This window comes from Ascaphus truei, chromosome 2, assembly GCF_040206685.1.
Source record: "Ascaphus truei isolate aAscTru1 chromosome 2, aAscTru1.hap1, whole genome shotgun sequence".
Classification (NCBI taxonomy): Eukaryota; Metazoa; Chordata; class Amphibia; order Anura; family Ascaphidae; genus Ascaphus; species Ascaphus truei.
The window spans coordinates 229,099,461-229,113,079 of record NC_134484.1 but is presented as its reverse complement, the minus strand read 5'-3'; the positions used below and the strand labels follow the sequence as shown (position 1 = coordinate 229,113,079).

At 36.1% G+C, this 13,619-nt stretch overlaps 1 protein-coding gene across 1 annotated transcript in view; it reads left to right on the top strand.

Moving 5' to 3' along the window:
- The window catches only part of SLC6A3 (solute carrier family 6 member 3), a 71,856-nt gene that overhangs the window by 46,966 nt on the left and 11,271 nt on the right, over positions 1–13,619 (top strand). Inside the window, exons 7-8 of the mRNA XM_075588567.1 lie at positions 9,424–9,548; positions 11,517–11,629. Of these exons, the coding sequence (XP_075444682.1) occupies positions 9,424–9,548; positions 11,517–11,629 (238 nt within the window). The remainder of the gene's footprint in view (positions 1–9,423; positions 9,549–11,516; positions 11,630–13,619) is intronic.

The window sequence follows — 13,619 nt, the reverse complement described above, 5'->3', positions numbered from 1 at the left end:
GTCTGATTAAAACAAGCATTTTATGGGACCTGCCCATGCACCAAACGAAGACTCCACAGTCACCTCCGCTCTGCAATCTCACGATCAATTCGTAACCCAGTATTTGAGAACGCCGTTTTCTCCAGGGTGTATATAAACCATGGGTCAGGAGCTTCTCAGCAGCGTGCGTCCGCCATTCCTCCCACGCATGTGGTACTGGATACCGGAAGGACTTTCCTTGTGTTTCCTTGGTCTCTCTCTGGTGCCGAAGGCAGGTCAGCCACCGTAGTTGCAATGCAAACCGTCCCTACGCGTTTCTTCCGCCTTTGCGGATTTCATCAGGGACCCCTGATGAAATCCGCAAAGGCGGAAGAAACGCGTAGGGACGGTTTGCATTGCAACTACGGTGGCTGACCTGCCTTCGGCACCAGAGAGAGACCAAGGAAACACAAGGAAAGTCCTTCCGGTATCCAGTACCACATGCGTGGGAGGAATGGCGGACGCACGCTGCTGAGAAGCTCCTGACCGATGGTTTATATACACCCTGGAGAAAACGGCGTTCTCAAATACTGGGTTACGAATTGATCGTGAGATTGCAGAGCGGAGGTGACTGTGGAGTCTTCGTTTGGTGCATGGGCAGGTCCCATAAAATGCTTGTTTTAATCAGACAAATTGTAAGTGTGCATTTGTCTTGTCCATGATTTATTAAAATGTTCATCTGATTTTACACAAGGATCGGGCGCTTTTTCTCTTTTCTTTTTCTTATATATATATATATATATATATATATATATATATATATATATATATATATATATATATATAAAAATAAACAGATGGCACACACATATGTGGTATAAAGGTGCTTGTCCCATACAGGTAATGTATAGATAGGTTCCTTACCGAGTAGATCCAGGATCCCAAGATCACGAGGCAAGAAGGAGACAGCACACTCAAAGGTACAAAAAACAGCATGTATTCAGTAGAAAAACCGGCACATAAACCCGACGTTTCGGTCCTTGACACAGGACCTTTCTCAAGGTCTCCTTCTTGCCTCATGATCTTGGGATCCTGGATCTACTCGGTAAGGAACCTATCTATATATATATATATATACGTTTATGTCCGCATCACCTTGAGAAAGGTCCCGTCTGCGGACCGAAACGTCGGTTATGGTGTCTTGGTAACTCGCAATATACTTTTTTGATTATCCATTGGAGTGCTGCCTCTGATTTAGTTTCAACGCGGTATCGTATTGCCTATTATATTCTACAGGATTTGCACCCACTATATTGACTATTTTAACGGAGTGCCTGCTGTTCCTTGCTTTATTATATATATATATATATATATATATATATATATATATATATATATATATAAATATATAATTTTAATAGGATTTGCAGAGATCTATATTAAAGAAAATGGCTGATATAGATTTTGTCTCAAATATAATTATGTATTATAGCTTTAAATGTTAGTGTCCAATACTCTTTGCCATGTCAATATATAAAACTTTATTTGTGTATGTGATATCCTTTTAATGAAAAGGAATCAATGAAAAACAGCACCAACAGGTATGCCCTTTATTAAAGGACATCGAACATAGCATAACGTCATACCCTTGAAGAAGCTAAAGTTGAAATGCGTAGGTTGCAGTTACACCCTTTGTGAGCCTTTGGAGGGCCCGTAGAAGGAGGCATCACTCCCCCGCCAATTCTCCTCCCAATCAGATCCAGATTGGAATGCTGGAATGCTTTCACAGATACATGCTAGAATGATCCTGTGACCCGCACGCCGCTAAGTGTATCCGGAAGCCATAGGGGCAGATGAGGAAGACTGTAAGGAGCAGCTACATGCGGAGGCTGGAGTGGAAGAGCCACCCAGGGACAGCCTATTAACTTTTCCAGGTCTAACCGGTCATCTGTTAAAAAGTACCCCGTGAAGACATCTGCTATCAGGCTACGGAGGCTGTCATAAGACGTACAGGAGGAGTGGGTAATTATATCCTTACTGAGGAGGGAGTGATTTACACAACTGTGTGTGTGTATGTATGTATGTATGTATGTATGTATGTATGTATGTATATATATATGTATATGTATATGTATATATATATATATATGTATATGTATATATATATATATATGTATATGGATATATATATATATATATATATATGTATATATATATATATATATATATATATATATATATATATATATATAAATGTATATATATATATGTATATATATATGTATATGTATATGTATATATATATATATATATATATATATATATATATATATATATATATATATGTATGTATATTATTTATTTATAAAATATTTTACCAGGAAGTAATACATTGAGAGTTACCTCTCGTTTTCAAGTTTGTCCTGGGCACAGAGTTAAGACAAATAATACATGGTTACAAATAGTTACATAAATGAACAGGGTATACATTATATACAAGACATTGCATGCACAGTTAAAGAAAATATATGTTATGGGCGAATGAAACAGTTACAGACCAGATTAAAATGTGAGACAGCCTTAGATTTGAAAGAACTTAAACTGGTGGTGGATGTGAGAGTCTCTGGTAGGTTGTTCCAGTTTTGGGGTGCACAGTAAGAGAAGGAGGAACGGCCGGATACTTTGTTGAGCCTTGGGACCATGAACAGTCTTTTGGAGTCTGATCTCAGGTGATAAGTGCTGCATGTGGTAGGGGTGAGGAGCTTGTTCAGGTAGCTGGGTAGCTTGCCCATAAAGAATTTAAAGGCAAGAAAGGAAAGGTGAACTTTGCGCCTAGACTCTAGTGATGACCAATCTAGTTCTTTGAACATTTCGCTGTGATGTGTGTTGTAGTTGCATTGGAGAACAAAACGACAAATTGAATTGTAGAGGGTGTCAAGTTTGCTAAGGTGGGTTTGAGGTGCCGTGCCATATACTATGTCTCCATAGTCAATAATTGGCATTAGCATCTGCTGTGCGATACGCTTTCTGACCAGGAGACTTAGGGAGGATTTTTTCCTGTAAAGTACCCCTAGTTTGGCATAGGTCTTGGTTGTCAGGGTATCAATGTGCATTCCGAATGTTAAGTGGGAGTCAAACCATAAGCCCAGGTATTTAAAACTAGTGACAGTGGTTAGGGTGGTGTTAGTGTTGGTTCTAATATGGAGCTCAGTCGCTGGAAGCTTTAAGAATTTAGTCTTGGTCCCAAATATCATTGTTGCAGTCTTGTCAGTGTTTAAAAACAGTTTGTTTTGGGAAATCCAGTTTTAGAGTCTCAAAAAGTCAGACTGAAGTATGTGTTGAAGGTCAGAGAGGCTATGGCTGTGTGCATATAGGATTGTGTCATCTGCATACATGTGTATTGAGGCTTCCTTACAAGCTGTGGGAAGATCATTAATGAACACTGAGAAGAGTAGGGGCCCCAGAACAGAGCCTTGCGGGACACCACAGGTGATATCCAGGGGGTTGGAGTTAGAGCCTGAGATGGACACATGTTGGGATCTTCCTGATAGGTAGGACTGAAACCAGTTTAAAGCATGCTTCCCTATTCCAGAGCTCTGGAGTTTAAGCAGGATAGCATGATCAACTGTATGAAAAGCCTTTGCAAAATCTAGGAATACTGTACCAGTGAGTTGTCCCCGTTCCATTCCACACTGGATTTCATTGCAAACTTTTAGCAGGGTAGTTAGTTATATATATATATATATATATATATATATATATATATATATATACTGCATATATGAAGGACTCAGTTGAGCACAATTGAAATTCAAAATCAACTATACAAATTGTGGATTTAAGGTGCACCTTCCGGATTTTTTAAAAACATCCAAATCTCTACGGAGAGACATTTGTAAATCAAAATATAGAAATATGACCCTGAAGAAGACATTCTATGTGACAATTCAGCCTATTAGGTGTTCAAATACTGTAGGTCTTGTTCCCTTTGAGTATTTCCAATCATCCAAAGAGAACATTCCCATACCTACTGTATAAGTCACACGTTGTGTGTTAGTCACCTATTTGGGATCTCCTATTTACAATATTTTATATGTATGTATTTGGTGTACTTTACTGAGTACAGGCTTACACTGAATTTTTCAATTCAGTGACAAAGGTCATATGTTTTATTACATTTTCATATATTTGTATCTGCTGTTTATATTTCTCTACAGTCTCACCATCGCTATTTTCATTAGGAATTCTAATTCTACTCTCCATGCGCCAAAGTTTTCCTTTTTCACATGTTATGGCATACTTCAGCTAATAATTGGTACTTTCCAATACACCGGTTGCTCCAGATGTAACTGTTCTTGTCTCCCCTTCCTCCCCTATATTATTTGATCCCCCATACCCCTACCTTCAAATTTATGTACCTATACCCACACAACTCAACTTTAAATAAAAAAGTGTTGGAAAAAAATAATACCAGAGTCAAATAATGCCCATATTATAACGTCGTTAAAAAATATATATGATTTTGGCACAAACTGCTGTTGTACCTAGGACCCCAGGTGGTATTTGATTGCCAAGCAGAATAATAATAAGCTACAAGAGGTTTTTTTGTTTGCTTTCTTCGAGCCTACTCGTGACAGATAGAATAAAGGTCAACACAGTGGTACTTCTACACGAGTATTTGTTTTCAGAAGATTGAATATTGACTCATGTCCATTTAAGGGTTTTATGTACCATATTCAAACTTTTTGATTCCAAAATAGAAAGAAATACAAATGTATTTGTTTGGTACCTAGTAACAAGTTCAGTATATATTTATAATGCTTTATACACTCCTAGGGAAAAAAAGCAGAGACTGCTTATATAAGAATCACATACCGTATGGGTATTAGCAATGAAAACAAATACTAATCATTGTACAGTACCTTCCTGCAATATATTTGCTCAGATCCTAATTCATTCGGCAGACATGTAATGACCCAAACTACAGTATATTGTAGATTTATGATTTACATTTCGTATTTTGGATGTATTTCAATAAGCTTTTTATGGAATTGTTGGCATTATATAAAATAGAAATCAAATGTCTTTCATTAATCAGACTTTATAGCACCATGATATTTTTAATACCGGTAGGTTTCTGCTGCTCAAAAAGGATAGATCTAATTTTATCTAAAGTATGAAATCTGAGAATGAGTTATGTAAAATGTTCATTTTCTTTTTGAAGTCATTAAAAATAGATTTTAAACACAGTAGGCTTTGCTTTGAGTTATCTGTTTCTGAACTACAGTATAGTAGTATTATTAGTTTTTTGTTGGCTATTTAATACATACTGTACCTAGCATGTAACTACATCCATTATTTCTGTATCTAAGTTTCGGGACACAAGGCTTATATAATGGTCAAACAAAGAGCCCCCCTTATGAATACAATGTTGAAGTCTTATATGTTTCTCTCCTTCTGATCTTCTGCTACTTCGATGCATGATACTATTCTCTTTCATTTGACCAGATTATCCTTGTGTGCTTATTCAGTCATAATTTAAAAATAGCTCCTTGGCCCTTATTCCATAAACTGTGATCTTGATGATGCGGCACTATCGCACTATATAGAATAAGGGCCTATGTCTTTGATGCTTACTTTGGCTGGTTTCTGCTTTATCAACTTTAGAGAAATATAGAACATCTGTGAGGTTAAACTCCAAGCCTAACATCATCAATCTCCAATAATATCGCAGCTGGGGGGGAAAAAGACCAGGTCGTATCAACGCAATTTCATTACCTAAATCATCAAATATTGCGGTAATATTTTCCTAGGTTTAATAATTTAACACTAGTCACAATGCAGTAATTAATGGAACATGTTAATAACCGCATGGCGAGGTAAATTTTATATTTCTACCATATGGTTATGTAATATCAAATAATATCAATAATTACATAACCCAATGGTAGAAATTACAATGATCCCTTTGATACCTGTGGCTCTACTACAGACATCAAAAGGATTAATATTAGTAAAATGACACTACCTACCACCCCTGGCTACCTAAGTGGCTAGTAAAGTCTCGCTGGGGCAACTACCCCTAACATATGTGGCTAATAAGGCTTTTATCCCCTATAATTGAAAAAAAATCATGCTCAGTACTCAAATTTTTGGGGGGGATTATTGATAGAATAATACAAAAAATCAACTTTAAACATAAATCCATTCATTGCCATTGTGGCTATCTGGCCCTCCCAATGGGAGCCATATTGACAATCAATGGGCAGCTATATAAAAGATGGTAAATTACCCCATCCTGGATGAAGCCTGCCCTCATCTTCAGGTCTGTAATCCCCTGGAACCAACCCAAAAGGCCAGATGGTCACCTAAAAACTCAAATTTAAAAAACAGAGATCAATTCAAGGCCAGATGGTCACCAAAAATGTATAAAAAACTATAAAAAATTAATCCAAAACCTGAAACCTCCCCCAAAAAAGAAAATACCATTAAAAATCAATCCAGGTCCAGTGGCCTATTTATAATCCTTGGTCATCCATGGCCTGCGACAAAGGATCCCCAATTTGACCCAAAGCCCTGGATCCTCTGTTGATTGAATAATCTTCATCTATCTCTTGTATATCTTCATATTTTCTTCTTAAAAGACGTCTTCTTTCTTTTTCTTTAATCTTCACCAGTGTATGTGGCCCCCTTAACTACTTCCGGTGTTCAGCACGGGCCCTGGCCTTTTATAATTGCTAGTGCTGTCGCAGAAGACCGGAAGTAGATAAAGGGGCCACATCTGCTGGTGAAGATTAAAGAAGAAAGAAGACATCTTTTAAGAAGAAAACTAGAAGATACAGAAGAAAATTCCACAGATGAAGATTGTCAAATTGAGGATCTCCATTGCAGGCCGTGGATTACAAATAGACCATACGGCCTGGATTTATTTTTTTATGCTATTATTTTTTTCCAGTCACTTTTGGTGGTCATCAGGCCTTGGATTGATTTTTATGTTTTTTTCATATTTGTTTTGTGGTGGCCATCGAGCCTTTTCAGATTGGATCCAATGGGCTACAGCCCTTAGATGTCGACAGCCTTTTTCATTCACTAAATTAACAACTTTTATTTCATATTCCCATTGATTCCCAATGTGGCTGGTAGGTAAGCTAGGAAGCCACAGTGTCAAGAAATGGGTTTATGTTTGTTGTTTATTTTTTATAATTTTTTATTAGTGGAGTAATAATTTTGATGTATTTTTGTAACTGTATGATTTATTTTTTGTTATAGTGGCCAAAAGTCCTATTAGCCCCATTTGGCTAATAAAGTTATTGACCATGAATCAACAGAGGGTGGGTTAGGTTTGTTGGGTAGAGGGGTTTGAGTGATGGAAGGGTGGGTATTGTTTTTTTTTTTTGCCACAGGCAGGGTGGTTTGGCCCCCCAAGGGATGGTAGTGGGGGTAGGGTTAACCCTTTGTCGCCTTAGCGGTTTGTAAGGCATTAGATAGCAATGCCTTACTAGGTACTAAGGTAGCCAAGGGGGCTAGGAAGTGTAATTTTATTTGTGTATTAACCTCGTTGTAGCCTTTAGTTGTCAGCTGGTCATGGAAACCAATGACTAGCTTACCACTTGGACTACTAATGGGTTAATATGTAGTTAAATGTTGATGTAGTCAATATTTCATCACCTGTTCCGTGTTGGGTTAGCTTATCTTGCCGACATACATAATGGCTATTTTAATTGGCATTATACTCATAGGCAAGATAGGGCTAATGCCAACCAGCCTGCAGTGGAAGCACTGTATGCTAGGAGATGGTGAAAAGCAGGGCTGCGACCTGTCTGAGACATGTGAATGTGCTCACAAGTATTATTGTGACCAAATTGGTTATTGCGGGACCTTCAATAGACCTAAAACAACGTATACCACCTGTACAACTGAGATGAAGGTGAATTGTATTCTCACGGGTCCAATTAAGGCAGCTACCAAAGTCTGACCCATAATTTTGCCCCCTTTAAAATGAGGAAACATGTGGTCATTTATACCAAGATAGGGAATCTCTTATCGAATAGACTTCAGATGCCAAAGACATGCACTGTTATGCGATAGTTTGAATTCAGGCAGAAAGTGAAAACATATATACATGTTTAGCTAAAATTCAGAAAGCATTGGCCAAGTATGTATATCCTCCATAGTATTAAAAAAAGAGTGTTACATTATTTAAGGTTTTTTGATAAACCCAAAGGTTTTGTTTCAGTGACCTTAAATGTAACTTTTTCACACTTTTGTCATGTTTGAGGAATAATTACAACCCCTAACATTTTCTTTAGAATTAATATCTTATATGTTTTGCAGACTATGGCCCATATATACCAAGTGGTGCTAAGCCTTAAAGCATGGCCCATTCACTAGCTTAGTAAATACAACCCTTACTGTTATGGCCAAGAATGAGCTGAGTTTTATAACAGTTTCTACTTACAGTAGCTTTTATCTACTTACAGTACAAATCTAGTAGTCACTAATACCCACTCCAATATATCAGCAAGAGTTTTAGTGATTCTCAGCCACATCATCAATACAATTACTCTAATCAGCTGACTTTGCCTTTATCACATTGAACCTTTCTTTAGCTTCCATTGAATATATGGATTGATATTACACCCCTTTCCCCAACAATAAATGAAACAGCACTGACGGTTAAGTCCTCTGCCAATAGTCGTAATTGATGGCTGGGTATTAAGCCATACAAACGATGATTATACAAACGATTGCAAGGATTGAGAATTAACAATTTCAAAGACTGCTTTAAGTGGTGACACTTTAATTCCCAAAGGAAGAATGTTACAATAATTGCATTTTCGTTGACTATTAATGATATTTACTAGGACTCATATTATTATACTCTAAATGCTCTTGATGGAACATTATTAGGGACTTAAATATTTAGATAATAAACAATGTTTATTTATTTTTATTTTGATAATTTTGCATATGAAATAAATATGTATATCTAGTTAAAGTTTTGGTGGAACAGCACTTATTGACTATTGATGCAGTAATGTGCATATGCCTCTAATTAATTTGTGCTTACGTTCATGAAGATGTACTTCAGATGGAAAATGGTGCTTGCTTTTCAAAAGACAAATAAAGGACATTAAATGCACTTGGGTGCACCTGCAACCCCCCCACCCCCCCAGTTTCATTGTAAAGGAGTAAAAAGTGACAGTTTTTGGAGATGAAAATTGTGCCGAGAATGACAATTAGCAATAACAAGTACAAAATAAGTACACGATGAACTGAGTTAGTCAGCCTACTGCAGAGTTTATTATGTGCTCCATTTAATCATCTTAAATACAATCTATTTCCGGGTAATCTTTAACCAATTGTTAAAAAAAATATAAGTACCACTAGAAAAAAAATGTGTAGCAAAGCCTTTTATATTTTATTTCTTTTGTTTCATTATCTGTCGCTTTTGTTTTTTTACAGAGATGCAATCATCACTACTTCAGTCAACTCCCTGACAAGCTTTTTCTCTGGTTTTGTCATCTTCTCCTTCCTGGGATACATGTCGAAGAAGCATAATGTGGCTATTGGTGATGTAGCAAAAGATGGTAAGCCTGTATAGCTGAAAAGTAAACCTGATGTCATAGCAACATAAGGAAGACATCAGTAAGGTAACATGTACAAAGTACCACATCATAACGGAACTCAACCAATGGCAGTAATGTGTTTAATGAGTTAAATGATTATGACTACAACCTTTTTTAATTAGACATAACTCAAACAATATCAATATGGGTTGCCATAGCAGGGTCAAAGTATATGTGTACACATTCTGGCTTGCATAAACTTTATTACGGATGTCACATACTGTACACAACATACACTTCAATCATAGCCTGAAAGTGAATTCAGACTATGGTTAAAAATCTGTGCCAGTTTTCCATATTAGCAGCTTCATTGCTTCCATAGAATATGTTGACTAACTATTAGCAATGCAGTTAAAGGTCCACATTGGGATAATGTCATAGGGAAAACATTAAACTTGTGTTCTTGTCATGTTTTCCCACCAAATATTGCAAGACATGGGTATCTGTTAATTCTGGAAATAATTAGTGCTTGCCGAGTTAAAAAAAAAAAAAAATTGACTTTAACTATTAAATATACAGTTTGTGAGCAATAAGTGTATTCCATTTGTGCTCTAGAGTAGCTCATTGATACAAATGATGTGTTATTATGGATAAACAATCACTCTGTTGCTGCATTAACATGTTATTAGTTCTTACATAAAGCCATGTTCTGTACGGTACAATGTTTGTTTATTTGTATGGAATACTTCTCTCTGTAGCATGCTTGGCTGAGTAGTTTTTCAACCTGACAGTATAAATAAGGTGCCTTTTTACACCGTTTCCTTACAACGTTTTAAAGCAGCAGTCCAAGCTGGCATTTCCCCCCCCATTTCCTTTTTTTCTACATAGGATTGGAGTAGGGGGTCTCCTGAGCTGAACCCCATTCATTTCAGCTCTGAGGACACCTGCTTCTGGAAATACTTACCTCTGTTGGGTGTGCGCTCCGGCTCCCTAGCTGGTGTTCACATAAGGGCCACTTTTCAATGCTCCCACACCCTGTGGGCCAATAGGAAGCCGTGACATCATCTGGTGCGGTTTCCTATTGGCCCATGTGACACGGGAGCTTTAAACTCACAGGAGATACCAGAACCCCCTTTGGAGGTAAGTATCTCTGTAAGCAGGTGGCCCAGAGAGCTGAAATTAATGGCATTCAGCTCTGAAGACCCCCTGCTTCAATCCTATGTAAATATATATCATTTTTTTTTAAATGGCCGCTTGGATTACTCCTTTGATACACTAAAATAGCAATGTATCAACCCATCTAAAGCATCCAATCACTGTACTGTAGATAGCATTCACTGGACAATTATAAAAAGTCAATCAATTAAGAAAATAAAGCGGTTCAAAAGTAGAGATGGGCACATTTTTCACCAAAGTTCAAATTCACTGCAAAAATTGTGTGTTTTCTTTTGCATTCTTGAACATTTAAGAAATTACCAACATTTTAACAAATACCATCAACTTAAAAAAAAATGTAAAAGTGTGAAAAATATCACACTTTTTAGTAAAAAATGCCAATAAACTTAGAAATACTGTATTGACCTTTTTTTTGTTGCTATTTTACCAATAAAAAGACTTCCTCATTTAAAAAAAAAAAAGATTTTCTTGCAAAACTGAAAAATGTTGTGATTTTATTGAATTACCAAAAACCCACAATTAAAATGTCCATGAAAGTCAATTACAGGCACTCCAATTTTCTGCAAAAGTGAACATCTGTATTTCACAATAATTCTTGATCTTTGCTAAATAAATTGGATTTCTTTTTGAAGACCACACGAGTGCCCCTGCTTTTGTATTTCTGCAGAAAGGATATACAGTATTTGTACACCAAGCTGGAATAGACAGAAATGTACAATTGCTAAGATTATATTGTGGTAAGCAGCATTCAATGTGTTTAGGTTTGTTTGATTTTTGTGAGTTTCAATGAATAGGACCTTGTTTTGTTTTCAGGACCAGGGCTGATATTTATTATCTATCCTGAAGCAATTGCTACACTTCCACTTTCGTCTGTCTGGGCTGTTATATTCTTTATTATGCTTCTCACACTTGGAATCGACAGTGCTGTAAGTGAGGCTGCTATGTTTGTAATGCATATTCCATGTTACTAGTAGATGTTATTGTGTGTGTGTTTGTGTGTGTATACTATAGGCAGACAATTATAGCATGATTTGTTAAATGTATTCATTGGTTGAAGAGCTTTAGCAACTCTCTTTTCCAACAGCATGAAAACAGGGATATAAAAAGATCCAATCAGAGTGTAAGAAGTGTGTCTATGCTCCATATTAAAATAGATATACATTCATATTATTTTTCCAGTACCAAATTGGAGTAGAGGTTAGAATCAAATTAGAATAACATTTGACACCCAATGTCATGTCTATGCCAGAATTTGCAGAGTTATTACGTGCTGGTATAATCATACCAGTCTCTTCTCCATCCTATCTGACCGAACTAATACCCCAACATAGAGAGAGAGAGAGAGATTGAGAATCCACTCCAGCAGGAGCAGAAACAAGACAGCACTCAAAGGTAAGTAAGAAAACTTGTATTCAAAAATAAACATAGCACAAACATGACCAACGTTTCGGTCCTCGTGGGACCTTCTTCAGGGTGGTGCTGGGTCCCACGAGGACCGAAACGTTGGTCATGTTTGTGCTATGTTTATTTTTGAATACAAGTTTTCTTACTTACCTTTGAGTGCTGTCTTGTGTCTGCTCCTGCAGAAGTGGATTCTCTCTCTCTCTCTCTCTCTCTATATATTTAGATATATATATATATATATATATATATATATATATATATATATATATATATATAGTGGTTGACAAATCACCAAAAAATCTACTCGCCACACAAAAAAATCTAGTCGCCACCTAGTACCAAACGTGTGCTGCTAGGGCCAATATTTACTCGCCCGGGGGTTAAATCCACTCGCCCGGGGCGAGCAAATGTATAGGTTTGTCGAACACTGTATATATATATATATTGCTGTGGAGGGTTTTTGTCATCTTTTTTTTTACCCACCATAACTTAACTATATATATATATATATATCTATCATATATATATAGATGGATATATATATATATATAGATAGATATATATCTATATATATATATCTATATATATATATATATATAGATATATATCTATCTATATATATATGATATATATATATATATATATATAGTTAAGTTAAGTTAGATATATATATCTATCTATATATATATGATAGATATATATATATATATATATATATATATAGTTAAGTTAAGTTATGGTGGGTAAAAAAAAAGTGGCAAAAACCCTCCACAGCAAAGCATATAGCAAATTGAAATATTCCTGTATGCTCATTTGCATGTCTTAGACAGATCTGCTGTGTGCTGGGTGAAAATGGTGAAAGGCGGGGTTGCAGACCTGTCTAAGACATGAAAATGAGCATACAGGAATATTTCCATTTGCTATATACAGTATAGATATTCTATAATGACCTTGTCATTTTTTCAAATCTGTACAAGACATAGTTATGTCCCCCGACCTTGTGTGACATCATATCAGAGAATAAGGACTTGCTGTGTCTGTACCAGTCATAAGATATTTTATGTATTGCAGTACAAGCTTGTTTGATAATAATAATTGTTTGTTCTTGTATAGCGCTGCTAGTTTTACTTAGCGCTTTACAGAGACATTTTGCAGACACAGTCCCTACCCCGTGGAGCTTACAATCTATACTGATATTGTTATAATTAAGATATGTAAGTTTGATGACATAATTCCATATTTTAGAGTCAAGTGAGTTTTTTTTAAATTTTTTTTACATCCTAACAGAATAGATGATACCTATGGATAAATGTACATCGTTTTGCAGAGAATAAGAGGCTCAAAACCAGGATACTGTATAACACATACAAGGAAATATATTGTGTGCAAAGATTCATCACATTAAAATTAAGGAAAATCTAAGCTTGTCCTGAATTTATCAATTACATTTATATTTCATATTCATGTGGGACATACAGTACTGCAAAACCTATTATAAAGTATTATAACATA